The following is a 27,037-nucleotide window of genomic DNA, read 5'->3' as shown; positions in this document are numbered from 1 at the left end:
TAATGGCATCTCATGTTGTGAGAGGATACCTCCACTGTTTCAACCAAAGGTATTATGGTTACCATTTCACACCAGAGTGGTCACCATAATTGGACTATCACAGAGAAGTGGTAAGTGTGTGTTGATATAATCTGATAAGGGGTAATAATGATTGAATAATGTCCTGGATGTAAATTTGGCCGGGGCATCAGGGTATTAAAGGTCAGTCAAGAAAGCCACCCTCTTCCGTTCCTGGGACAGAGCAACAATGCATCTCACACAAAAGTGAGAAAATAACTATTGTTCAACTGTGCAACTATTTAAAACAAGGTTGTATTATGATACATAAGGGTTCACCTAAAAGCATTTGTAAGTGCATTTATAAATGGAAGTAAATATTGGCTCACTATTTGGCAAACACTGACCAGTTATTGCACTATTTTGACCAATGTGATAACCATTAATGGTTTCTAATACATTTACAAATGATTAAGTAACCATTAATAACCTAATTAGAACCCCTTTATAAACCTTTTACAAATGGAACCTTATTGTAAAGTGTTATCACTTACATACTTGACACACATGATTACATTGTGTATGTTTATTCATACAGTAATTGTCTTCACCTGGGATTTCAACTCACAACCTGGAATTTTGATCTTCCTGCTTCGCCACCATGTCTGTATCAATGACTGATTTCACCTGTATTATTACACTTTGGACTTCAAAGTAAATGTAAACTCTGTTAAAAATACTCTAATGAAAACGATGATATTTATCATAGTGATTCAGGAGTAACATTCAAACAGAATAATATGCCCCACCAACATTAGACAACTACTTTCAAAACCCAAACTCAAATAAATAGCTGAAATAAGTCAATGAGAGTATAGTCATATTAATTGATAACTAAAATAGCAGGGCAGATGGCACTCTTTTGATAATACATCTCTGCACTTACAGGTATGAATGTGTTGGGGACTTCTGAAATTCTACAGACTTTGTTGTGCAGCAGAAAGATCAGCATGCCCCAAATCCCAGGTGGGAACATATTGAAAAGTCAGTACTAAGTTATTATGTCAAATGTAGTCATATTGTCATAGATTTAAGATTTGTACACTATTTTAGCTGAACAGCGTACCACTTACCTTAAACCCCCCATATTATTTAATGACTTTACTTATAATGGTTTGGCACACCCGAGACCATCAAGTGACAAACCCTCCGGGGACCATGACACAACGTCCCAAGAACATCCTAAAAACGTCTTTGAGGACAGCCCTGGGAAAAACCGGGAGCTAGACAAAACCTCCAGGGGACCATAATACAAAGTCCCAAGAACGTTCTAAAAATGTACTCGGGGAGGTCTCCGGGACAACAAAACTGTGAGAGGACCACAATATCCTGACCACTTTAGGCGACCATTTCATGACGTTCTGGGGATGTCCTAACAACAAATGTTTGTTTTCAGGGATGCTCCCTTGGGACAGTCACGCTTGGGACAGTCACATCCTATGACTAGTACATTAAAGTTCTGAGAACATCCGTCCTGACATGGTCCTCAGTGACATCCTGGTAACTTACAGGGAACCACACATCCCCTTGACCATCATGAAACGTCTCCTTGTGGCCATTGAATGAACCATGGATAACATCCTATAGAACCAAATATAAAACTTTTTATAACGTGAGAGGGCGCCGTGAGAGCTATTTAAGATACTCTTTAAAGAGGTAGGGTTTCAGATGACTCCGCTGTCCTGACTTTAGGGGGAAGCTTGTTCCACCATTGGGGTGCCAGGACAGAGCCAAGAGACCAGAGGTGGCGGAACAGAGTGCTCAGGTTGGGATGTAGGGTTTGAGCATCGCCTGTAGGTAAGAAGGGGCAGTTCCTCTTGCTGCTCCGTATGCAAGCACCAGGGTCTTGAAGATGACGCAAGCTTCGACTGGAAGCCAGTGGCGTGTGCAGAGGATTGGGGTGACATGGGAGAACATAAGAAGGTTGAACACCATGGAGTTGTCAACCGTGATGGAGAGGTCTTGGAGCTGGGGACAACAGTAGTGAGAACACGTGGTGCAGACACAGATCCTCTCCACGCTACCTGGTAGGAGCGACCTGCCACTGCTCTTCAGTCCCTTAAAGGATTCAATGTGATTATACTGTACGATTCCAAAATGGCATAGCAGTGCAGACGTGGTTTGTCGTTTCCCGCATGTACATTTTCAATTTTTCTTATTTTTTTGTATACATTTCAATTTATTTTCAATCTCTTTTCTATTTTTAAATTAAATATACCTCCCGGCAACCCGCCTCACCCAATGTGATACAGATCGGCAATCTTTTAGACCTTATAGCCAGAACCTCCATCAGAAGCTAGCCACCAGAAGCTAACCAGCTACTAGCTATTTAGTCATTGTCAGCCACTGCTAGCGGCCTTTACCTTCTGCACAGACTCCAGCCGCTTTTAGCCTGGATAATACTTGCCAGTCTGCCAGTATCGGACTGTTTTTCTCCACTACAACGCCGGATTCCTGCCGTAAGCCCTGGACCATTACTCCTGATCATCACAGCTAGCTAGCTGCCACCGAGTGGCCCAGCCCCGAAGATAGCTCTGAGCCAGGCCCACCTCCCGGCCTGCTCAGTGATCACTCGGCTACACAGCTGATGCCTCCCGGACTCTACCCCAACACGGCTAGAATCCACCACTACTCCACCGGATTCTTGCCGTAAGCTCTGAACCTTTGCATCGGATCATCACTGCTAGCTAGCTGCTACTGAGTGCTATAGTGGCTAATGCCCCTGTCCCAAAGCTAGCACCAGTTAGCCGCGAGCAAGGCGCATCTCCCGGCTAGCAAACAAAATTACTACAGCTACAATACCTCTTTTGCCAACTGGCCTGGACCCTTTGTCAACACGGAGCCCGCCGTTCCACCAGGACTGGTCTGCCGATGTAACTCCATCCGTTGTGCCCACAACTGGCCTTTGCCGGACGTCGGAACAGACGCTTCTACTAGCCCCGGCCTGCTAACTTTGAACGCCGTGTCTCCCGCTTGCTAGCGTAGCAACAACTACCCAGCGGCTTCCCTGTTTCATCTATTGCTGTTCACTGGACCCTATGATTACTTGGCAACATAGCTGATGCCTGCTGGACTGTTCATTAATCACGGTACTCCATTTTGTTTATTTTTTGATTATCTGTCTTGAACTCAGGCCATATGTGTAGTTAACTTACCGTCTTTGCCCATTCATCGCCATTTTACCTGTTGTTGTTGTCTTAGCTGATTAGGTGTTGTTGTCTTAGCTAGGTCTCCTAATCAACACCTGTGATTGCTTTATGCCTCACTTTATGTCTCTCTCAAATGTCAATATGCCTTGTATACGGTTGTTTAGGATAGTTGTCATTGTTTTAGTTTACTGCAGAGCCCCTAGTCCCACTCAACATGCCTCAGACACCTCTTTTGTCCCACCTATGCGGACAACTCACCCAGCATAACTGCATCCAGAGATGCAACCTCTTATCGTCACTCACTGCCTGGGTTACCTCCACTGTACCCGCACCCTACCATACCCGTCTGTACATTACACCCTGAACCTATCCTACCACGCCCAGAAATCTGCTCCTTTTATTCTCTGTCCCCAACGCACTAGACGACCAGTTTTGATAGCATTTAGCCGTACCCTCATACTACTCCTCCTCTGTTCCTCAAGTGATATGGAGGTTAACCCAGGCCCTGCGTGTCCCCAGGCGCTCTCATTTGTTGACTTCTGTAATCTAAAAAGCCTTGGTTTCATGCATGTTAACATCAGAAGCCTCCTCCCTAAGTTTGTTTTACTCACTGCTTTAGCACGCTCCGCCAACCCTGATGTCCTTGCCGTGTCTGAATCCTGGCTTAGGAAGGCCACCAAAAATTCAGACATTTCCATCCCCAACTACAACATTGTCCGTCAAGATAGAACTGCCAAAGGGGGAGGAATTGCAATCTACTGAAGAGATAGCCTGCAAAGTTCTGTCATACTTTCCAGGTCTGTGCCCAAACAGTTCGAGCTTCTAAATAAAAAAATTAACCTCTCCAGTAATAAGTCTCTCACTGTTGCCGCCTGTTATAGACCCCCCCCCCCCCTCAGCTCCCAGCTGTGCCCTGAACACCATATGTGAATTGATTGCCCCCCATCTATCTTCAGAGTTCGTTCTGTTAGGTGACCTAAACTGGGATATGCTTAACACCCCGGCAGTCCTACAATCTAAGCTAGATGCCCTCAATCTCACACAAATTATCAAGGAACCCACCAGGTACAACCCTTAATCTGTAAACGTGGGCACCCTCATAGATATTATCCTGACCAACTTGCCCTCCAAATACACCTCTGCTGTTTTCAATCAGGATCTCAGCGATCACTGCCTCATTGCCTGCATCCGCAATGGGTCCGCGGTCAAACGACCACCCCTCATCACCGTCAAACACTCCCTAAAACACTTCTGCGAGCAGGCGTTTCTAAATCGACCTGGCCCGGGTATCCTGGAAGAATATTGACCTCATCCCGTCAATTGAGGATGGCTGGTCGTTCTTTAAAAGTAATTTCCTCACCATCTTAAATAAGCATGCCCCTTTCAAAAAATGTAGAACCAGATATAGCCCTTGGTTCACTCCAGACCTAACTGCCCTCGACCAGCACAAAAACATCCTGTGGCGGACTGCACTAGCATCGAACAGTCCCCACGATATGCAACTTTTCAGGGAAGTCAGGAACCAATACACGCAGTCAGTCAGGAAAGCAAAGGCTAGCTTTTTCAAATAGAAATTTGCATCATGTAGCTCTAACTCCAAAAAGCTTTGGGACACTGTAAAGTCCATGGAGAATAAGAGAACCTCCTCCCAGCTGCCAACTGCACTGAGGCTAGGTAACACTGTCACCACCGATAAATCCACGATAATCGAGAATTTCATTAAGCATTTCTCTACGGCTGGCCATGCTTTCCTCCTGGCTACCCCAACGCTGGCCAACAGCTCCGCACCCCCCCGCAGCTACTTGCCCAAGCCTCCCCAGCTTCCCCTTCACCCAAATCCAGATAGCAGATGTTCTGAAAGAGCTGCAAAACCTGGACCTGTACAAATCAGCTGAGCTAGACAATCTGGACCCTCTCTTCCTAAAATTATCCACCGCCATTGTTGCAACCCCTATTACCAGTCTGTTCAACCTCTCTTTCATATCGTCCGAGATCCCTAAAGATTGGAAAGCTGCCGCGGTCATCCCCCTCTTCAAAGGGGGTGACACTCTAGACCCAAACTGTTACAGACCTATATCCATCCTGCCCTTCCTTTCTAAAGTCTTCAAAAGCCAAGTCAATAAACAGATCACTGACCATTTTGAATCCCACCGTACCTTCGCTGTGCAATCCGGTTTCCGAGCTGGTCACGGGTGCACCTCAGCCACACTCAAGGTACTAAACGATATCATAACCGCCATCGATAAAAGACAGTACTGTGCAGCCGTCTTCATCGACCTGGCCAAGGCTTTTGACTCTGTCAATCACCGTATTCTTAATCGGCAGACTCAACAGCCTTGGTTTCTCAAATGACTGCCTCGCCTGGTTCACCAACTACTTCTCAGATAGAGTTCAGCATGTCAAATTGGAGGGCCTGTTGTCCGGACCCCTGGCAGTCTATGGGGGTACCACAGGGTTCAATTCTTGGGCCAAGTCTTTTCTCTGTATATATCAACGATGTCGCTCTTGCTGCGGGTGATTCCCTGATCCACCTCTACGCAGACGATACCATTCTGTATACATCTGGCCCTTCTTTGGACACTGTGTTAACAAACCTCCAAACGAGCTTCAATGCCATACAACACTCCTTCCGTGGCCTCCAACTGCTCTTAAATGCTAGTAAAATGAAATGCATGCTTTTCAACCATTTGCTACCCGCACCCGCCCGAATAGCATCACTACTCTGGACGGTTCCGACTTAGAATATGTGGACAAATACAAATACCTAGTTGTCTAGCTAGACTGTAAACTCTCCTTCCAGACTCATATTAAAACATCTCCAATCCAAAATTAAATCTAGAATCGGCTTCCCATTTCACAACAAAGCCTCCTTCACTCCTTATCTCAGTTTACTGGTCACGATAACAAAACCCACCCGTAGCACACACTCCAGCAGGTATATCTCACTGGTCATCCCCAAAGCCAACACCTACTTTGGCCGCCTTTCCTTCCAGTTCTCTGCTGCCAATGACTGGAACGAATTGAAAAAAATAAAAATAAAAAATAATAAATTAATTTTTTTAAATACAAAAAAAAAAAATAATATTAAAAGAAAGCGCTGAAGCCGGAGACTTATATTTCCTTCACTAACTTTAAACATCAGCTATCTGAGCAGCTAACCGATCACTGCAGCTGTACATAGCCCATCTGTAAATAGCCCATACAATTTACCTACCTCATCCCCATATTGTTTTTATTTACTTTTCTGCTCCTTTGCACACCAGTATTTCTACTTGCACATCTATCACTCCAGTGTTAATTTGCTAAATTGTAATTACTTCGCCACTATGGCCTTTTTATTGCCTTACCACATGCCATTTGCACACACTGTATATAGACATTTTTCTCTATTGTGTTATTGACTGTACGCTTGTTTATTCCATGTGTAACTTGGCCAGGTCGCAGTTGTAAATGAGAACTTGTTCTCAACTAGCCTACCTGGTTAAATAAAAGGTGAAATTATAAAATTTTTTTTAAAGTAGGACGTAATTCAGGAGTGTGCAGAGCCTGAGACGTCCAACCCTGAGAGGGTGGAGAGGAGGATCTGATGGTTCACGGTGCTGAAGGTAGTGGATAGATCTAGGAGGATGAGAACAGAGGAGAGAGAGCCAGCTTTGGCAGAGCCTCTTTTAGGAGAGCGTTTTCAGCTGAGTGAGCCGCCTCGAAGCTTGACTGGTTGGGGTCAAAAAGATAGTTCTGAGAGAGATAATGAGAGAGAATTGGTCAGAGACAGTGGAAGTGTTTTGGAAAAAAAAAGGGGATGGTGGTCTGTAGTTGACATCAGAGGGGTCGAGTGTAGAGGTCGACCGATTAATCGGAATGGCCGATTAATTAGGGCCGATTTCAAGTTTTCATAACAATCGGTATTTTTGGACACCTTTATTTAACTAGGCAAGTCAGTTAAGAACACATTCTTATTTTCAATGACGGCCTAGGAACGGTGGGTTAACTGCCTTGTTCAGGGGCAGAACGACAGATTTTTACCTTGTCAGCTCGGGGATTCAATCTTGCAACCTTACGGTTAACTAGTCCAACGCTCTAACCACCTGCTTTACATTGCACTCTTGAGGAGCCTGCCTGTTACGCGAATGCAGTAAGAAGCCAAGGTAAGTTGCTAGCTAGCATTAAACTTATCTTATAAAAAACAATCAATCAATCAATCATAATCACTAGTTAACTACACATGGTTGATGATATTACTAGTTTATCTAGCGTGTCCTGCGTTGCATATAATCGATGCGGTGCGCATTCGCGAAAAAGGACTGTCGTTGCTCCAAGGTGTACCTAACCATAAACGTCAATGTCTTTCTTAAAATCAATACACAAGTATATATTTTTAAACCTGCATATTTAGTTAATATTGCCTGCTAACATGAATTTCTTTTAACTAGGGAAAATGTGTCACCTCTTGCAACAGAGTCAGGGTATATGCAGCAGTTTGGGCCGCCTGGCTCGTTGCGAACTGTGTGAAGACTATTTCTTCCTAACAAAGACAGCCAACTTCGCCAAACGGGGGATGATTTAACAAAAGTGCATTTGCGAAAAAAGCACAATCGTTGCACGACTGTACCTAACCATAAACATCAATGCCTTTCTTAAAATCAATACACAGAACTATATATTTTTAAACCTGCATATTTAGCTAAAAGAAATCCAGGTTAGCAGGCAATATTAACCAGGTAAAATTGTGTCACTTCTCTTGCGTTCATTGCACGCAGAGTCAGGGTATATGCAACAGTTTGGGCCGCCTGGCTCGTTGCGAACTAATTTGCCAGAATATTATGTAATTAAGACATAACATTGAAGGTTGTGCAATGTAACAGGAATATTTAGACTTAGGGATGCCACCCGTTAGATAAAATACGGAACGGTTCCGTATTTCACTGAAAGAATAAACTTTTTGTTTTTGAGATGATGGGTCATTAATATGGTCGAATCCGGAAACTAAGGCTCGTATTTCTGTGTGTTTATTATATTATAATTAAGTCTATGATTTCATATTTGACAGAGCAGTCTGACTGAGCGGTGGTAGGCACCAGCAGGCTCGTAAGCATTCATTCAAGCAGCACTTTCGGGCGTTTTGCCAGAAGCTCTTCGCAATGCTTCAAGCATTGCGCTGTTTATGACTTCAAGCCTATCAACTCCCGAGATTAGGCTGGTGTAACCGATGTAAAATGGCTAGCTAGTTAGCGGGGTGCGCGCTATTAGAGTTTCAAACGTCACTCGCTCTGAGACTTGGAGTAGTTGTTCCCCTTGCTCTGCATGGGTAACGCTGCTTCGAGGGTGGCTGTTGTTGATATGTTCCTGGTTCGAGCCCAGGTAGGAGCGAGGAGAGGGACGGAAGCTATACTGTTACACTGGCAATACTAAAGTGCCTATAAGAACATCCAATAGTCAAAGGTATATGAAATACAAATTGTATAGAGAGAAATAGTCCTATAATTCCTATAATAACTACAACCTATTACAAAAAAAATAAAAAATATATATATATATTTTAAAAAATTACAATTTTTAAATCTGCCGATTAATCGGCTTTTTTTGGGGCCTCCAATAATCGGTATCGGCGTTGGAAAAAATCATAATCGGTCGACCTCTAGTCGAGCGTTGGTTTCTTGAGGAGGGGAGCGACTCTGGCCATCTTTAAGTCAGAGAGGGTGCAGCCAGTGGTCAGGGATGAGATGAGGGAAGTGAGGAATGGAGAAGGTCTCCAAAGATGGTCTGGAGAAGAGAGGAGGGGGTGGGGTCAAGGTGGTAGGTTGTTGGGCAGCCGGACATCACTAGTCGCAGAATTTCATCTGGAGAGACAGTGGAGAGGTCAAGGTGTAGGGTAGTTCTGTATGAGTGGGAACAGTGAATGAGGAGCGGATGTTGTCAACTTTTTTTTCAAAGTGGTTGACAAAGTCGTCCGAAGAGAGGGAGGAGGAAAAGGTGGTTGATTAAGGAGGGAGGACAAAGTGAAGAAGAGTTTCCCAGGGTTAGAGGAAGAAGCTTGAAATGTAGTTATAGAAAGTGTCTTTAGCAGTAGATACAGAGGAAGAGAAGGTGGAGAGGAGGGAGTTGAAGGATGATAGGTCCTCCTGAAGTTTAGTTTTCCTCCATTTCCGCTCAGAATATGCTTAGGTTGTTATGAGTGTACTGATATAAGTCTAACATCCCAGCAACTTTGAGAAAAAAAACTTTATATCGGAGTTGTCCCTGTTGGAATTCAAGACGAGCTATGCATATTCATGAAGTCGATGAATTTGAAATACCATAAAATTCAGGCGGTTGATCACAACACCCCTCACCGAATATTCAACACCTCTCATCTTTATAGCAGAGTTGTGCCTGTTGTTCATATGCGCATCTGCCCTCTCATTGACTGGAATGGTCCCACCTGATCTCGCCTGCCTTCCATCTTTGAGGACATGTATTTCCATTGTTAGAGCGGTCACTTGACCATCTTGTCAATATAATGGATAATCTATGACCATACTCCTCTGACGGTCATTGGGGTGGTTTTGGTGGGGATACGTCAGGCGGTGTGGGTGGGGCTACGCGCTGCCTGACCACCAGGATTGGGGTAAACTCTAAGGCAAAGTGGCCCTATCAATCCTGGAATAAGGAGGAGTGAAACTCCATATGAATATTTTTGTGATCATTCGAATTTGGTTAATCACATGACTGCAAGGTGTGTCTTCAAATTGAAAAGTGTTTTTTTTACTTTCTCTGAAGACACTATGTTTGCAAGGTCAGAATGGATGTGCAATAGTAGTGGTATAATAGTAGCAGTACAAACCCCTGAGCACTGAGTTGATGTGTAGCATCAGGCTACCAGGCCATACAGCACATCCACTAACCCAAGCAGATATGTCTGGAAAACAAAGGACAAACCCCACTGCTCTTCAGTCCCTTAAAGGATTCACTGTGATTATACTGTATGATTCACTTCCCTGACCCTCCTGTTTTTGACTTTGTTATGAACCCACCAAATCAAATATGGCCTGTTGTGAAACCAGCTCATTTTACAAAGCCAGGCAGTGGAAAAACATTTCAATTGATGCTTTTTTGTATGTCTAAAAATGTTACATTCTCCAAGTGATTTGTATTATTTTATATCGGCAACGGTCATCATCGGTCTTGATTAATGCTTGAAAAAATACATGATATAAAGACTGAGTGGGTAGTCTGTCTGTATACCACAGTATGAACCTGGCTCACACAAATCTCAGTGAGGGGCCTAAGCTGGCTGTGCTGACGTTAGAGCTGTGGCCTGATGTAATAAAGGGCTGATTGATTAGAGGAGAGGAGGTGGTGTGTGTGTGTGTGTGTGTGTGTGTGTGTGTGTGTGTGTGTGTGTGTGTGTGTGTGTGTGTGTGTGTGTGTCATTAATTCATTCACAACCCTCCTTCCGTATACTCCGGTGAGGGTAAGAAAAGATATCAGCAAATCGCTCTAAAACGCCGGGGGTAAATTAGTGAGTGTAAAACAAAGTGAGGTTTAAAGACCATGGTATTGATTAATAGATACTGCACAGTATGTGCTGTGTACACATCTCTTGATGTATAGATGTAAATAAATCAAGTTAAATTGATAGATAGTGTAGTGAGATAGTTCAGACTCCATCCATGCATTACCTTGAATTTATAGGCGTTTCAGTTAAACGGGTTCATGCTATAAGAGGGAAAGCTTTTAGTCTGATTAGATTGACGAGAGGGGAACAATAGCCATCACTTAACTCCACAACTACCCCCACCAGCCTAGCCACATATCCAAACACTTCACTTCCTCTGAAGGACTTAATTGGACCCATTTGGAGTTGCACTTGATATAGTAGATGATAGATTGTGATAAAACCTCAATTCATACAGATTTAGTTGAGGATAGGGGTTGCATACAGTTAGATCTAAAGCACTAAATAATACAGAAATATAATATTTCATTTTAGCATAAAAGCAACAAGGTGAAGAGAAAAGCTGATGATACAGTAGATCTGTATTAACAGAGTGAATAATGCCACTTCCCTGAAGCAAGATGAGAGAGCACAACACATTCATGTTAATGCTCCACGTGAAGCTATATTACGAGATCAAGTGTCATAAAGTAGTATCTAGTATGTGTCTGTGATAACTACAGGCTGATGAATCACTGGGCCGTGTGTGTGTTTATTATGTGATGGAACTACATTGAACAAAAATATAAATGCAACTTGTAAAGTGTTGGTCCCATGTTTCATGAGCTGAAATAAATGATCGCTGAAAAATGTTATGCAATCATTTGTTTACATCCCTGTGATTGAGCATTTCTCATTTGCCAAGATAATCCACCCACCTGACAGGTGTGGCAGATCAAGAAGCTGATTAAACAGCTTGTGCTGGGGACAATAAAAGGCCATTAAAATGTGCAATTTAATCACGTGTCTAAAGTTGAGGGCGCGTGCAATTGGCATGTTGACTGCAGGAATGCCCACCAGAGCCGTTTCCAGATAATTTAATGTATATTTCTCTACCATAAGCCGCCTCCAATGTCGTTTTAGGGAATTTGGCAGTACGTCCAACTGGCCTCATAACCACAGACCACGTGTAACCACACCAGCCCAGGACCTCCACATCCGTCTTCTTCACCTGCCGGATCGTCTGAGACCAGAAACCCGGACAGCTGGTGAAACTGTGGGTTTGCACAATCAAAGAATTTCTGCACAAACCGTCTCAGGAAGGGCTCATCTGCGTGCTCGTTGTCCTCACCATGGTCTTGACATGACTGCACTTCGGCTTCATAACCAACTTCAGTGGGCAAATGCTCCCCTTTCATGTCCACTGGCATGCTGGAGAAGTGGGCTCTTCAGGGATGAATCCTGGTTTCAACTGTACTGGGCAGATGGCAGACAGCGTGAATGACGTTCTGCTTGCAAGCGGTTTGCTGATGTCAACGGTGTGAACAGAGTGCCCCATTGTGGCGGTGGGGTTATGGTATGGGCAGGCATAAGCTACGGACAACGAACACAATTGCATTTTATCGATGGCAATTTAAATGCACAGAGATACCGTGACCAGATCCTGAGGCCCATTATCGTGCCAGTTCATCTGCAGCCATCATCTCATGTTTCAGCATGATAAGGCACAGCCCCATGTTGCAAGGATCTGTACACAATTCCTAGAAACTGAAAATGTCCCTGTTCTTCCCTCCTGCATACTCAGCAGACATGTCACAAATTGAGCCTGTTTGGGATGCTCTGGATCGACGTGTACGACAGAATGTTCCAGTTCCCGCCAAAATATCCAGCAACTTCGCACAGCCATTGAAGGATGAGTGGGACAACTTTCCACAGGCCACAATAAAGGCCTGATCAACTCTATGCGAAGGAGATGTGTCACACTGCATGAGGCAAATGGTGGTCACGCCAGATACTGACTTTTTCTGACCCACGCCCCTACTGTTTTTTAAGGTAAACGATATACAAAAGTATGTGGACACCCCTTCAAATTAGTGGACTCAGTTATTTCAGCCACACCCGTTACTGATAAGTGTATAAAATCAAATTTCAGCTCTGCTAGAGCTGCCCTAGTCAACTGTTTGTGCTGCTATTGTCAAGTGGAAACGTCTAGGAGCAAGAACGGCTCAGCCGCAAAGTGGTAGACCACACAAGCTCACAGAACGGGACCGCCGAGTGCTGAAGCGTGTAAAAATTGTCTGTCCTTGGTTGCAACACCCACTACTGAGTTCCAAATTGCCTCTGGAAGCAAGAACTGTTCGTCTGGAGCTTTATGAAATGGTTTTCCATGGCCGAGCAGCCGCACACAAGCCTAAGATCACCATGCGCAATGCCAAGCGTCGGCTGGAGTGGTGTAAAGCTCACCGCCATTGGACTCTAACGCTACACCATACAATGACATTCTAGACAATTCTGTGCTTCCAACTTTGTGGCAACAGTTTGGGGAAGGCCTTTCCGGTTTCAGCATAATGCCCACGTGCACAAAGCGAGGTCCATACAGAAATAGTTTGTCGAAATCGGTGTGGAAGAACTTGACTACAGAGCCTCAACCCCATCGAACATCTTTGGGATTAATTGGAACGCAGACTGTGAGCCAGGCCTAATCGGCCATAATCAGTGCCCGACCTCAGTAATGCTCTTGTGGCTGAATGGAAGCAAGTCCCTGCAGCAATGTTTCAACATCTAGTGGAAAGCCTTCCCAGAAGAGTGGAGGCTGTTATAGATAGGATTTTGGACTGAGATGTTCGACAAGCAGGTGTCCACATACACTACTTTACCAAAAGTATCTGTGATCAACAGATGCATATCTGTATTCCCAGTCATGTGAAATCCATAGATTAAGGCCTAATGTATTTTTTTTAATTGACTGATTTCCTTATTGGAACTGTAACTCAGTGAAATCTTTGAAATTGTTGCATGTTGCGTTTATATTTTTGTTCAGTATATATATATATATGAAGGCGTCTGCATTGGTCATGCGATTCACTGGTGACTATCCCATCCCTCCTGCCCTGTCTCTCCAGGTTGAGTCTTAGGCTTACCCTCAGAGTGGTGGGACAGTGTGAGCAGGCTGACGCAGGAGGCTCCAATCCCAGATCCAAAGACAGTGATGCGACCTGGGTCTCCTCCAAAATAGCCGATGTTCTTGCTGATCCAACGCAGGGCTTGGATCTGGTCCAGGAGTCCATAGTTCCCTTTAGCTGCCTGGTCACCTGTACTGAGGAACCCTGGAATGTACAGAAGAGGATATCAGTGTTATTTCAGTGATTTCTTTAACACTTATCTGTGGTTCAGCATACCATCATTCTTCACCTCTGCCTCCACAAACCTCTTCTGTTCCTGACACTCATAAGGACACTCTCGCTGCACGGCTCCTTTGAGTTGCAACCTGTCCTTTTCTCCACTATGCTGTGTGTATAGATGCAGTCTACCTTGGGGCAGAGCCAAGAGAGCACCAGTATCAATCACGGAGAGGGGGGCCGGCTCTTTCCACCCCTCGCACAGAGATAGATGAAGTGTCACTCCTACAAGAAAGACTCTCGACCTTGGCTGTGACTCCTGCATCCCTTCTTATTTAAAATCATAAGCTGCCAAAAGCGCTCAATCTCTCCGCAGGTTAGATAAATTCACCTAAAAAAAACAACTAATTGAAGCAGTGTTTTGGAATATTGTAGCTTGTATACGACAAGTAGAAGGTGATGGATATTCACAACCATAGGCCCTCTGACGGAGGACATTACGTTGTTGCATTTCTAATCTTACACCCATCAATTCAATATCAACATACTAAAAAAATACCTTGCTTCATAACCTGGGATTTTACATCAGGAGAAAATGAGTCATATAGCAAGTCATAGAAATGTTACAAATTCAGAAACTCTGGTGGGAGATCCATAGAATAACATATTAGAACTCTAACTTAAATAGGATCTCTGTGGGGAGATCAACGTTATGAGAAGAACATTTATCAATCCTATGCCGGTACTGTATGTACTCTTCAAGACTGAAATTAAAGTCCCCAAACACCATTCAGAGACAGTAAGAGAATCTCATCACCTAGTACTCCGACCCTGTAGTTGAGAGTGATGACGATGACATTCCCATAGCTGGCCAGCACACTCCCATCAATCATGTTCCCTGTCCCCTCCATGTATGATCCTCCATGGATGTAGACCATTACAGGCCTAGCCTCAGTGTCCCGAATGTCTGAAGAGAGAATCAGCCATTTACGCTTTGTACAGTAAAGGTTTAAAGACAAGGTAATGCAACGTCAGAATACTGTAACCCCTCCCAGAAACTAGACTCAGCAACATTTACACCACTAAAGCTGAAGGTAAGCTCAAGGTAATGGCATCGATTTTAGCAGATGTGCTTGGGTGATTAAGGTCGTGGTTGTGACAAACCAATGGAGACAAGAATGCAAAGCAAGGATACTCATCATACAGGCCTAACAAGGAACGTGCAGTAGAAAAAAATAGAAAAATCGCTATATTATGTCAAGCTCACTCTTTTTCCCCCACAAAACTGTGTTCATACTAGAGCCATTTACTACTATTCTATTATTAGCAATACTTTTTACACATGTAGTATCCCTAAAGTTTATCTGGTTCATACTATATTTGCTCACTGTGTGTTCAACAGAGCATGTTGCTTCAGGCATTGCATGTGTCATATTAGTGGTTCAACTGCAGTATCTGACTTATTTTGCATCGAAAACAATAACAATTAGATCTAGTTGGTCAGAACAAGGCATATGACCTGAATTGTAAGTTCCATGTCAATGTGAGAGGCGCGAGTTGCCATAAAACAACAAACGACACAAATCTCCTACACCACAGTCAATCTCCTGAATAGCACAGTATGTAGTGAATAGTAATAGCTTCATCCTCATGAGTCCCTCGTACGGTCTTCCCATGAGACCCACAGAGTATAGTGGAGGAGACTTTGAGATAAGATGCAGTTGGTTATAGACATCACAGTCTGTGATCCCTAGAAGACACAGCAAAATGGTCACTTTTTCAAACATGAAGAGGTACTGTATGTGTACATTTATTGCACTCACGTTCAATTTATAGTGCTGAAAAAAATAAGCTCTTTGTTGATTGGTATAGGCCATGGGAACGCAACCCTGTTCCTGGAGTCAGGAGCTTTAACCGACCTGAAAAATCAGGTGTGATGAATTTAGTCAATCACTTAACTGACCAACTGAGCTGATTGATCAGTTCAGTGATTGACTAAATTCAACACCTGGGCCCAGATTCACAAAACCTTAAGAATACATTTATTTTTAACTGCCATTTTTTCCCTTAACTATAGACTTGAGAAGAAAGTTAAGCAAAGTTGCTAGTCCTCAAAAAGGTTATTGGAAATGTTATTTTTTCCAAGATAGCTAAACCCTTGTCTTAAACTCAGGGCAGTGAGAGAAAAGCTCATAAAAGCAAGTTAACTCACTCACAAACTTCATCTGAAAGTTTCAGTATTGATTATTTTAAACCTAAGAACGTTTTAGAACAGTAATCTCATTAAGAAATATGCTAACATGATTGCCATTGCTAGCTAGATAGCTACCTAAAATGGTTGCCAAGTAACAAACATCTTAAGATATTGTTGAGGAATTGCACTTATGAACTTCTTATTTTCTTACGAATCTTCTTAAGTTTTTGAGTAAGAAGTGTTTTGTGGGCCTCCTGAGTAGAGCAGTGGTCTAAGGCACTGCATCGCAGTGCTAGCTGTACCACTAGAGATCCTTGTTCGAGTCCAGGCTCTGTTGCAGCCGGCCGCTACCGGGAGACCCATGGGGGCGGCGCACAATTGGCCCAGCGTTGTCCGGGTTAGGGGAGGGCTTGGCTGGTAGGGATGTTCCTGTCCCATCGCACACTAGCGACTCCTATGGCGGGCCGGGTGCAAAGCACGCTGACACAGTCACCAGGTGTACAGTGTTCCCTCTGACACATTGGTGCGGCTTGCTTGGCTGGGTTGTGATTCAGAGGACGCACGGCTCTCGACCTTCACCTCTCCCGAGTCCGAATGGGAGTTGCAGTGATGAGACAAGACTAACTACCAATTGGGGAGAAATAATAATAATAATTACAATTGTTAAAAAATAAAATAAGTGTTTTGTGAATCTGGGCCCTGGTCTTCCAGGCAGTTAAAGCCAAATCCTGCATATCCTGTGGCTCTTCAGGAACAGGGTGGACTTCCCCTGGTAAGAGCACAAAAAGACAAGAAATAACCCATACAATAACCCATTGTACAAATGGAGTACAGTACATTTGGGATCAATGACAAATTGACAGCATACCTACATTTACCTTCAGGGGGCTGTTAGAGGGCTAAATCCGTATCCAGCGTCCCCCCAAAAAATCCATGACACTATAAATACTGCAGATATGATATGGATGTCCAGATCAAATCAATGAAGAGTGAAATAGTGAAGGCGCTGAGAGAATCAAGTGACTTGATATTGACTTTGCATGCAAACTGATAAACTAAGGGCTGAACTACTTCTGAGGTGTAAAAAAGTTTGTCAAGAAATCGAAGATGAAGGTCTGTGGAAATTTCAAAAATCTAAAAAGTTGTGTATTAAACTTTGAGCACAAAAAAATACCTTCACTGTCACTGTGAGAGAAATCCACTCCTTGACTCTTGATTTGGGTCCCTAGGATTCACATGAGGGAGGAAAAAAACAAGAAAGAACAAGAGAATTCAAAAATAACACGATTGACCGCCAAGGAAGATAGTGATATCCAATCAGTATCTCAGAAAATCAGTCCAAAATTGCATTACTGTAAAAAGAACGAAGCATGTCTGTTCTTTAAGCAGAGAGAGGAAATATGATCTAGTCTCCTTTTCCTTGTCTTGTTAAGAAAAAAAACTAGGCTGTTTACATATTGTACCAACAGCAACTTTTTGAAGTCAATATGTTGATTTGTTTTCTAATGAAATAAAAAATTACATTGTATTCAAATAAACATGTCATGGGTGGATGTTATTGTGTGGAATAATCTTACTCTCAGGAAAACACTTCATCTCTGAACACATACACATGCACACACACCTCTGACCGACATTTATCAGTCTCTGCTGGGTTTAACTTTCAAAGACGATGAGGCTGGGATTTTGGCTTTGAGCCAACTCCCAAGTCACTCTGCTCCTTTAAATTCCTTTGTTAGCTTACATACCTTCTTCTCTACATACTTTCTTGTTGGGTTTTCTGGCACATTCCTTGGATATTCTTTTGACTGAAAAATGAATTAAAGACTACAAAATAACAGAAGCCTCTGAAAAATGTAAGAAACATGCAGGAACCCAACCAACCAGGTCCACTTCTCATCACCTTGGGAACGAAAGGGAGGTAGTGAGATAGGGGGTTAGATATATTCATAAAATAAAATAATAAGCATAATGAATTCACATGCACTCTGTCTATAGATTGTGTGAGCCCTAATACTGTCCAAAAAAAATAAAAATGAAGGAACGGAAATGTGTTTATCAATCACAATAGTGTTTACTGGAGATCAGGCAGCCCTGATTTTGTCCAGTTAATATTGATCAACAGATCCATAGCATACAAATACAGAAATGTATTGCACCTCAGATTCTTATACTGTTAAGGCGCTCACATTGTAAACAGACATCTAGTGCACAGGACTAAATATTTCATCAGCCTAACATTTGTCTGAATCTCATTTATCACACCTATTGACCTATTCCCAGTAGTTAGGTTAGGAAATGCAGTAGGCTATATTCCTACTTTCAATGATTAGTTGTCTGACACATGAATAAGTTTTATATCAGTGTGTGAATGCATTTTCCTCTTACAGAACACAAGGAAGGGAGGCAACACGTAAGCGGTGAAGAAGAGTTGATGACATGACTTTGGATGGGAAAAGAACTTGGGCTGGCACAAATGGGATGCACAATGACAACTGCTGCATGCTCAAAACATGATCATCGCAAGGTGACAGCAAGGCCAATACATTAAACAACATGGATTGTCCCTTTGGTCCATTTGACCCATTCCACTCACCATCCTCTGTTGGAACATAGATGTTTAAATACAAACAGTCCTCGTTCTGATCCTGAATGTAATTGGCCACTGTGTCCAGGTTATAGGTGAACCATATGGGCATCATGATCTCAGGCACTGTGTTGCGGATGTTCTGAGGGCACACTGGCGTGAAGTGGGTAGCATTCTTGATCCCTGACCAGGAGGAGGGCTGCTCTGGGGGCATGAAGCGCTTCTCCCCAATGGGAGGGGCAGCGTACGGCACCCCAAGGTACTGGTCAATGGGTTTAAGGACCTCACCTGGCACCGCGACCCGGAGACCCCTCAGCTTCCCAAACTGGGTGTTCACAGTTGGGTTGAAGTTCTGGCTGGTCGCCACTGTGAATTGCCAGTAGGAACATAACATCCACATTAAAAGATCACGGCGGGCAGCGATGGTTGCGGTTCCTCGCCGATTTGATAGGTGTGCAGGCAACCGATGGTGCCTGAACTCTGCCAACCACATGGTCTGGGCAAGTGAGTGCCTCTGCACCACGCCAATGTACACTCGAGTGTCCTCTCAATCCTTATAACCTACTGTATTCCACTCAACCAGGCATTGCTCAACCTGCCCTGGGCTCCAATTGTTACTAAAAACAAATAAACAAAGGCCAGGTATTCACTCATCTCCAGCTTCAACTCTCATTGATGTTCAGAACCCAGAGCTGCAAACAAGAGAGACAAATGGTCAGGTGAGCAAACATCGAAATCAGCGTTTCAACAAAAAAGTGTGGGTTGCTGACTGCAATGCCCCTGAGTATTTTGATGGGACTATGTTGCCAGATTAATTGAAAACTGGGGCTATTAAATATATAGTGCTAGAGTAGCTCATCATTCGTATGCTTACACAGAAGATTGGCTCCCTGTAGAAAACCCACACAATCATTTCAAAGCAATCTAATCACTTGGGAGAACTCAAGGGACCATTTGAACACACTACGGTGGTGAGTGAGTGGTTGTGTTGTCTGTAATCCAGCAGAATGTGAATGTAAATATATGCAAATGTTAATATCACAAAGGACATACTCATTGCCCTCAATTGTCTTTATATCTCACAACGATTTCACCAGGGATAAGTTTACTCTACAAACAGACAATATAATTTCCAGCATGTTTGGTGTTAACACCTCTTCATGGTTCTAGTGTGGGCTGATATCACCATGGGGAGAGGATTTGAACTATCTGAGAAAGCATCTGCATCAATGTAGGCGGAACGCTGTGTATGCTGCAATGCATCTGGAAGTGAGGGCTTTAGTGTACTGTACGTTCACTTTGTCTCATGTAAAAGGACAGTAATGAATCTTTGAGACAGAAATGTAAAAAAAAAGCCACTACATTAACAATGTTTGTTCTGGGTTCTTCAGTAGTAAAGCATTAACGACACTGATGTAACCTTTGAGTGGAAAGACGGAAAGCTGTGATGGAAGTACAGTGCCATATCATCACGTTCTTTCTCGTTTGTATAGTTTAGATTAGGGATAGGCAACTGCTGGCCCGCAGCCCCCCTTTTGAAACGCCTCGGATCAATTTTAGGAGCTCAGTCGGGGTCTCAATTTACTGTTAAGAGTTAGAATAGTAAAATACACAAGGTGACATTTTGAAATTTGGCTGTGCATCAGCAGTTTCTCTCTTCTTATGTCAGTCACTGATAGCTGACATGGGATAATTGAGTGAATAACATTTTTTAGATTGCTAGGTTAGTCTAGTGGCCAGCTATCTAAACTTAGTAATCATGGTCAAATTACCGGCTGGGGGGGGGGGGCACCCATTGATTTTGTTAGTCAGTCTCACTCAGATATCGTTAAAAACTGCAAAGTTTCTCTCCACCCAATGGCAAAATGTGTAGAATTGCAGCAAACTTTCTTTAAAACTGAAACATTTTATCTACGACCCATGGCAAAGTGTGTAGAATTGCACAAAATCAACTCTAACATGTAACAACTTTCTGTCCGCAGTCAAGAGGGGGGCTGCTAAAATGTTTTGCTCACAATGTGGTGGATGTGAGCAGGCAGACCCAGGAGCAACTGCGGCCCCTCATGATGAGTTCAGCTTTTTTGTGGCCCCCATCAAAGTCGCCCTGGTTAAGATCCACAACAGCATGGCAACAACAACCCTTCAGTAACAGCTAATATAAACGTATGAAAATAGTGCAACAACAGTGTTGCAGAGCCACAGGCAATAGAAACAGAGAGTAATGAGCCTCCTGGGCCATCAGGCTGGGTACTTGCTGGTCAATATGGATGACTCCAAGAACAAGCTTGTTTCCCTAAAATCAATTTCCTTAGCGTGTACTGATAGAGCTGCATATTGAGTCGCCTGAAAGTCAAAATTACTCTTTGCTGGAATGAACAGATATTGATTCTATCAAAAACTGAAATATCTCTGAGTCCTCTAACTCTTTAAAAGTGTAAGAGTTGTGTTGTGAAAACATAACAGCAACCGTTTTAGAAAAGACCAATAGAAAAGGGTACTACATGTAGGCCCATGTGTGTTCATGTGTCTGAGGGTGGGAGGTAGTCAACATGTCCATTATGCCTCATTATCACCCATATAGGGTCATGTTTCTCTTTTTACTTTTCAACTTGTGCAATGATTGCAATTTATTGCACAATGTATTGATAGAGAAAAAAGGCTAAAGGTTGACAAAGTAAGCTTTGGCTACTTAGTCTTTGAGCAGGTTAAGCATTTCTTCAGCCATTAATTAGGAAGCCAGGCAAAACTGAAGACGTGTATTCCCTCAACACATAGGATTGTGTTTAGACCAGCAGGGGAGGTGGAAGAGGCTTCGCGACGAGACAGGAATACGAATAGATTACAACTCCACTGTCTGTTGTAAGAGCTATCTGATGGCGCCTAGATTGAAAGTAAAGACATTAGCATCATCATTAGATTGAAACCATCACTTCAAAATACTGACATGTTAAAGTCTTTAATTTAGCACGGCTGCTACATGTCCTATTTTCCCGAGCTGTGCGCAATTCTCAGTCCCAATAAAAAAGGCTATTGATTCACAAAATACAGAGTGAACTTGGACAATGGTCATTTCCCAGTGCACTTGAACGGTCATTGCAGGCCATCGGTATTATGCATTCGAATAGTAAAATATGCCCAATGCATACAATTAACCATAAATTAGCTACACTCACAACAGGTGTGTTAACGTCACGAATATAGGGTACAAATGTTGCAATTATGGGCCAAAACTGAACAACAAATATATTTATGAATTTGTAAGCATTTTAAAAAACAACATGGTTTCGGGCCGTTATTGCGGCGACAGGCCCACTAATGTTATCAGTAGCTCTTTAGGCTATGCCAGTCATAAGCACCACTACAACTACAACCCAAATGACAACTTGTTATAACTCTATACGGGGGTCTAATTGGACACACAACATGCTTTGACATCTCTCCTAAATTGGTATGAATAAGTCCCAATTGTATCAAGGTAGCAGCAGCCTGTGACCATTGGCAGAATGATGATGGGTAAAAGATAACGAGAGTACGGCGTAAAGCAGTCTCTCGCTCCTCTGAGGTGCTCTTGCTAAATCCGGCGTCCTTTTGCAAATTATTAATCAGTGCTAATCCTTTCAAATCGTTCGATTAGTCTAACTCGTTTTAATGTAAAAACTAAAGCATGCACAGTTAAATGACAAGATAATGATAACGTCACTGTACACCTCTTTGAAGGTGAGCTGGTGGCATCGATTCACCAGTGATGTAGGTAGGCAACGATGCGTTAAAATTTCAGAGTGAATAAGAGACTGAAAACCAGACGTTAAGACAAAAGACGAAGCCACTTCCATGCTCCTCCAAATTTCCAAATAAACACCAAGGATGCGGTAGATTAGCCCAAAAAAACGTTGCAACTGTTTAACCTAATTATCACACGCAAAACATCTCAATATCACCATAATATAATTAAAATAATTTTAAACATACTACAATTAAACATCACATTCTTAAAAAAACAGCCCGATCCTGCTATCTGGTGTACCAAGATCTTGCCAAACCTTCATCTCATGGAAATGGGAATTTTCGACTCACCTGCTCTACCGGAGACTCCTCTTCATCCCCGGCTTGCTCTTCTCCATATCACTTCGTTTTCATGGCACTGCAATGATGATCACAATTATTTTTAAATAAAATCGAATGTAAATATTTTGCTTTCAATTCATATGTTCTATTTAGTCTTCTTGATTAAAATTAATGTTAGCCCTCTCGTTTTGTGCGCGCGCAGCTCGTTCACGACGGCAAGGTCAGGAGCCCCCACTGCCTTGCGCGTTTCTAGGCAACGATGGGGATACGCGTGAGCGTAATAAGAAAAGGGAACGTATTTGTAACTTGGTCTAATCAAAATGATGCATATTTTATTATAATGATTAGGCTATTTAGTACATAATGCATCAGGTAGCCTATAGACTAGAGCTATGGCTTTCCCTGGGTACTTTGTGTAACGAAAGACCGTGATGCAGACTCAGGTCTCATCTAATTTAAAATGATGATGTGTGTGATAAGCATAACCGATGCTCATTACGTCTAGGCCCATAGAATTAGGAATTAAAATGCTAATAATTGAATAGGATCTCTATGAATAGACATATAATCGGCATTCTTCCTGACAATCCAATTGAAATCATTTGAAAAGATTCTACACATTCTGCTAAAACCATCTCAGTGCTTTAAAGGGAAAATGGTGCAGGTATTGAATAAGGATTAAAGGATTTCACATGTGAATGGTCTAATATAGCCAAATTAATTGTAGCCTACTAAATGGTGAATAGTTGTAAAATAAGTTCCAAGCAAGAATAGGCCTCAGTAACAGGCGCTCAGCATCACCCACCCAAACACAGAACTCCCTATTTGTGATATCTGGTACTGACGCTAAATTGGACACCTCCCTCTTGTGGTGAGTTTACATACCACAGCCATCGAGTGCCACTTGAGTGGGAAACGATGTTTTACAATCACAAGAATTCAACCTAGGAGAGTAATTTCACCTTTATACATGTGGGCTCACAGAGATGACAGTTTTGCAAAGCCAGATGAAAGAGAAATGCCATCTCTCCAGAAAGTATAATGCAGAGCAATCTGTTCTTTGCTGTGCACTCTGTATTTTTTATCATCGATATGCATCAATTACTTTTATCCATTGCCTTTTATTTTTACCATAACCATTGCGAATGCACTGTCGAACTCCTCTCACAAGCTCTAGAGCCAGGCTCCACTCAACTACGCAACCTGGTCTCAACGCAGTTCGTATTATTCTGTATGTAAATCTGAGATACACTATTTAGTGTGATATGTTATGTTTTGTATGGTATGTATTCATTTGTCGATGTCCATCACACATTTCATATGATATGAATTACAATATGCATTATAAATTTGTAAAAATGTATATGTGTTACAATTTGCCAGATTTATGATATGTTACGAACTCTAAGTGGCTAGGTGGCTAACGTTAGCTAGCTGAGTAATGTTAGTTAGGCTAGGGGTTAAGGTTAGGAGTTAGGTTAAAGGGTTAGGGTAAGGTTTAGCGTGGGCATGCACGCTTCCAACTCAATCATCAAGTTTACAGATGACACTACAGTGGTAGGCCTGATTACCAACAACAACGAGACGGCCTACAGGGAGGAGGTGAGGGCCCTTGGAGTGTGGTGTCAGGAAAACAACCTCTAACTTAACGTCAACAAAACAAAGGAGATGATTGTGGACTTCAGGAAACAGCAGAGGGAGCACCCCCCCCCCCCCCCATCCACATCGATTGGACATTAGTGGAGAAGGTGGAAAGTTATAAGTTCCTCGGTGTACACATCACGGACAAATTGAAATGGTCCACCCACACAGACAGCGTGGTGAAGAAGGCACAACAGCGCCTATTCAAACTCAGAAGGCTGAAGTAATTTGGCTTGTCATCTAAAACACTCACAGACTTTTACAGATGCACAATCGAGAGCGTCCTGTCGGGCTGGTACAGAAACTGCACCGCCCTTAACCGCAAGGCTCTCCAGAGGGTACCTGCCCTCCAGGACACTACACCACCCGATGTCACAGGAAGGCCAATAAGATCAAGGACAACAACCCCCCGAGCCACTGCCTGTTCACCCCGCTATCATCCAGAAGGCGAGGTCAGTACAGGTGCATCAAAGCAGGGACCGAGAGACTGAAAAACAGCTTCTATCTCAAGGCCATCAGACTGTTAAACAGCCATCACTAACATTGAGTGGCTGCTGCCAACATAGACTCAAATCTCTTGCCACTTTAATAAATGTAATACATGGATTTAAAAAGGTATCACTAGTCACTTTAAATAACACCACTTTAATAATGTCTACATATCCTACTAATTACTGGATAGGATAGGATAAAGTAATCCTTCTAACCCCCCCTTAAAATATTTAGATGCACTATTGTAAAGTGGTTGCTCCACTGTATATCATAAGGTGAATGCACCAATTTGTAAGTCGCTCTGGATAAGAGCGTCTGCTAAATGACTTAAATGTAAATGTAAATTACTCATCTCATATGTATATACTGTATTCTATACCATCTACTGCATCTTGCCTATGCCGCACGGCCATCGCTCATCCATATATTTATATGTGCATATTCTTATTATTCCCTTTACATTTGTGAATATAAGGTCGTTTTTTGGAATTTGTTAGATTACTTGTTAGATATTACTGTATTGTCGGAACTAGAAGCACAAGCATTTCGCTACACTCGCATTAACATCTGCTAACCATGTGTGTGACCAATAAAATGTCATTTGATTTATGGTACACATGTCCTTTGCACCCACTGTAAGGCAGGGAAGTAGCTAGATAGTGTAGCCAATTTCAGGCCAGGGTGACATCTAAAGTACAATTATTGTAGTGATTTTCACCGAAAATGTAGACTACAACTACGGCATTAACATCTAAAAATGTTTGTAAAATAAACAAAAAATGAGCTACTCCGTTAAAAACGAAATGATTGTGAACACACTCCCAAGTCCCAACTTCGGCAGACAAGTTTCTAATTCTCTCTGAAGTTTCTAGTCACATCTATAGATGGCTAGCTGGGAAGGGCTCATCAAGACAACTGACTTTTTTTACTGACCAGTGTTGCCAACTATTTTTCAGTGTGATCTGCTGAGTTTCGCCGTTGCCGCGACTCACAGCACCAATTTGCCTTGTTGCTGCACGACTCTGGTCCCCAACGTAGCGTTTTCGCCCCCTCCTCTTCTGCTTCCTGCCTGTGTGTGCGCAATGCTGCGACTTATGTTGCACAAACAGCTTGTCCAACTCTCGTTTGCGGCAGAATTGATTGGGGAAAAGTCGCTAAATGCCATCAAAACCCCCAGTGTCAAAACTTCAAAACTCCCCAAAGGTTGCCTGAAAAGTAGCTGAATTTGTCTCTAGAATCTTTTACAAATAAAAGTCGCTGGAGAGGTCTGAAAATATAGCAGCTAAATTGGCAACACTGGAACTGACTTAACCGAATCCATTCGACTATCGCTGCGTGAGATACGTCGTCAATTTACTTGGGAACCAGGCGTGGCGTTGTTCAGAATGTTGGTGCGTAACTCGTTGTAGAACTTTGGTCATTTTACGATTCTCTGATGGAAAGATGCAATGAGGATGAGAGGCGTAACGTTAACTTCGGGAAGGCAATGCTAGTACCGGAGTTCTAGCTATAAAATTGACTAATAGAAGTATAAAGGGGAGGAATAGCACATGCAGGAACGCCCCGAATTGCGTGCCGCAATCACACCTAAATATTTCCATGAGGAGCGTTTGAAAAATAAACACTTTCATTGAGACAGCACAGTTGCTAATGCTACAGGATTAGCATTGAACGCGTGACTAGCGGTAATAAAGTGGCTGTAGATCAAAAACGTTTAAATGAATAGAATGACAGTAAAACACTCGTGTTATTTTCCACCTTGATGGCAAACTTTCTGTACGCTACCATTCACTCCCAGTAATTTTAGCTCTGGCGATGTTCCAATGAATGTGTTTATAATAATTCTGCATGGAATTATTATGTTGTTAACATTTATTATCTTGAACCTATCTTGCAGATGTATTGTCATGGGCTTTTTGCAATTTAATCATCCTCATGTATTAAATACTGCATATTGTTTTTCAGAGGGAAGTCAGAGGACACTGATGCCCCCATAACATTTCACAGCAAGCATCCAGTCTAACTAAATCACACAGTGTTTGCCAACTTCTCTTGCCAACTTCTCAGTAAGGAAAGTAGCTATTGGCTGTCCTAAATGTC

General features: G+C 42.8%; 1 protein-coding gene across 2 annotated transcripts in view; it reads right to left on the bottom strand.

Annotated features, from left to right (window-relative positions):
* The window catches only part of LOC106603382 (neuroligin-3), a 44,345-nt gene extending 18,033 nt beyond the window's left edge, over positions 1-26,312 (bottom strand). The window contains exons 1-6 of one of the 2 annotated variants that reach the window (XM_045717067.2): positions 25,871-26,312; positions 22,814-22,880; positions 18,749-19,431; positions 17,327-17,377; positions 14,776-14,925; positions 13,761-13,946 (exon numbers count right to left, since the gene is read on the bottom strand). In XM_045717067.2, coding sequence (XP_045573023.1) covers positions 13,761-13,946; positions 14,776-14,925; positions 17,327-17,377; positions 18,749-19,232 — 871 coding nt within the window. In that variant the 5' untranslated portion in view covers positions 19,233-19,431; positions 22,814-22,880; positions 25,871-26,312. The remainder of the gene's footprint in view (positions 1-13,760; positions 13,947-14,775; positions 14,926-17,326; positions 17,378-18,748; positions 19,432-22,813; positions 22,881-25,870) is intronic. The other variant, XM_082974584.1, reaches the window with a different exon arrangement.
* Positions 26,313-27,037: the final 725 nt, after the last annotated feature.

This window comes from Salmo salar, chromosome 04 (genome assembly GCF_965601325.2).
Source record: "Salmo salar chromosome 04, fSalSal1, whole genome shotgun sequence".
NCBI lineage: Eukaryota > Metazoa > Chordata > Actinopteri > Salmoniformes > Salmonidae > Salmo > Salmo salar.
Note: the sequence above shows the minus strand (reverse complement) of the source record. Positions and strands in the feature narration are given on the sequence as shown.